The 1,914-nt window shown below is 34.2% G+C and overlaps 1 protein-coding gene across 1 annotated transcript in view; it reads left to right on the top strand.

The window, feature by feature from the left end:
• Positions 1-1,448, top strand: part of HPRT1 (hypoxanthine phosphoribosyltransferase 1) — a 62,611-nt gene extending 61,163 nt beyond the window's left edge. Inside the window, 2 exon segments of the mRNA XM_014545001.1 lie at positions 125-201; positions 728-1,448. Coding sequence (XP_014400487.1) covers positions 125-201; positions 728-775 — 125 coding nt within the window. The 3' untranslated portion in view covers positions 776-1,448.
• Positions 1,449-1,914: the final 466 nt, after the last annotated feature.

Raw genomic sequence — 1,914 nt, forward strand, 5'->3', positions numbered from 1 at the left:
TCCTCCTCCCCCCCTCCTTCCCCCTCCCCTCTCTCTCTCTCTCTCTCTCAAGTAAAATTTAAAAATATTTTTTTTAAAAAGTGATATTTTCTGTATCTAAATGATGAATTATGATTCCTTTTAGTTGTTGGATTTGAAATTCCAGACAAGTTTGTTGTAGGATATGCCCTTGACTATAATGAATACTTCAGGGATTTGAACGTAAGTAAAACTTCTTTTTCTCACTATCATTTTTCAGAACCCATATAAAAATTTACGAAAGAGAATTGTTTTCTCTTTCCAGCACCTCATAATTTGAACAGACTGATGGTTCCCATTAGTCACATAAAGCTGAAGTCAAGTAAAGACGTCCTTAGAGCTGGAACTTGGCCAGGCTAGGGTGACACTTCTTTCTGGCTGAAATAGTTGAACAGCTTTAATATACACTAACTGTCCCATTATTATTTCAGATGATAGATGTGCTCATAAGTAAGAAGTAAATGAACTAGTTTAAGTCTTTTAATTCACTCTCCTTCAAATACCCGCCTCCTACTATTGAGGCAGGAGTTCTGAGAATGAATTTATGAGCATAAGTGAGGAAGATTAGTAAGACTACACAAACCTCTGTTTGTTTAGTAAAAATGCCTGCAGCATAATACTATTCTTATAAGGTATGCAAATTGCTGTTCTTGCCTTTCACTTCAGAACACACTTTTCTAATGTGAATTTCTGGATTTTTATTTTTTAGCATGTTTGTGTTATTAGTGAAACTGGAAAAGCAAAATACAAAGCCTAAGATGAGAGTTCAAGTTGAGTTTGGAAACATCTGGAGTCCTATTGAAATCACCAGTAAAGTTATCAAATGTTCTAGTTCTGTGGCCAGCTGCTTAGTAGAGCTTATTGCATGTATCTTCTAAGAATTTTACCTGTTTTGTAATTTAGAAATGTCAGTTGCTGCATTCCTGAACTCTTTATTTGCACTATGAGCCTAAAGACTATCAGTTTCCTTTGGGTGGATTGTTATTTGACTTGTGAATGAAAAAAATCTCTTAAACCACACCACTATTGAATAAAAATATTGAAATTGTATCTGTAAGAAACATTTAAAGAGAAGATATATTAGTTTTTAATTGGTATTTTAATTTTTATATATTCAGGAAAGTACAGAAGTGATTGAATATTGTTAATTATACCACTGTGTGTTTAGAAAAGTAAAAAGCAGTCAGGTTTTATATCTAAGACAGCACCTAAGAGATATTGTTATATCAGATAAACCATATGTCCTGGAATTATTTAAGTAGTGTTTCAGTATTATTAACTTTATTTTCCCGCTTGTTCACATTATTTTCAGTGAATCTTTGTCAACAGTTCCTTTAAGTACAAATCAATAAATTCCAGAATAACATTGCCACTTTTTGAATTCATCAGTGTAAAAATCCTTAAAATAAAGGCTGTCTCTTTAAAAGAAACTATGCATACCTATCATTTCTCTACAAATTAACCTAGTGTAGTTTTCTTTTGGTTTCCTTTTCCTTGTCTGTTAAGTTTTAGTAACTAGTTTAATTGTAATCTTTACCAAGCATGGTGAATGATGATTGTCTGATAGAATGGATAGGTGGAACTGGCGAAATTCTTACCTGCTTCAGAGACATTAACTTTCATACAAATGGTATACCTTACTACATTTTACTATGCTAAAATGATATGACTTTCTCTTGGAATTCTGTTGGAAATTGTTTAGATTGTAATCTCATCTGCATCACAACAATTTGTTTTCAGACATGTACAATTACCTTCGTTGTATAGACCAGTGGTCGGCAAACTGCGGCTCGCGAGCCACATGTGGCTCTTTGGCCCCTTGAGTGTGGCTCTTCCACAAAATACCACGTGTGGGCGCGCATGTACAGTGCGATTGAAACTTCGTGGCCCATGCGC

The sequence above is a fragment of the Myotis brandtii genome, unplaced genomic scaffold (genome assembly GCF_000412655.1).
Source record: "Myotis brandtii unplaced genomic scaffold, ASM41265v1 scaffold393, whole genome shotgun sequence".
Taxonomy (NCBI): domain Eukaryota; kingdom Metazoa; phylum Chordata; class Mammalia; order Chiroptera; family Vespertilionidae; genus Myotis; species Myotis brandtii.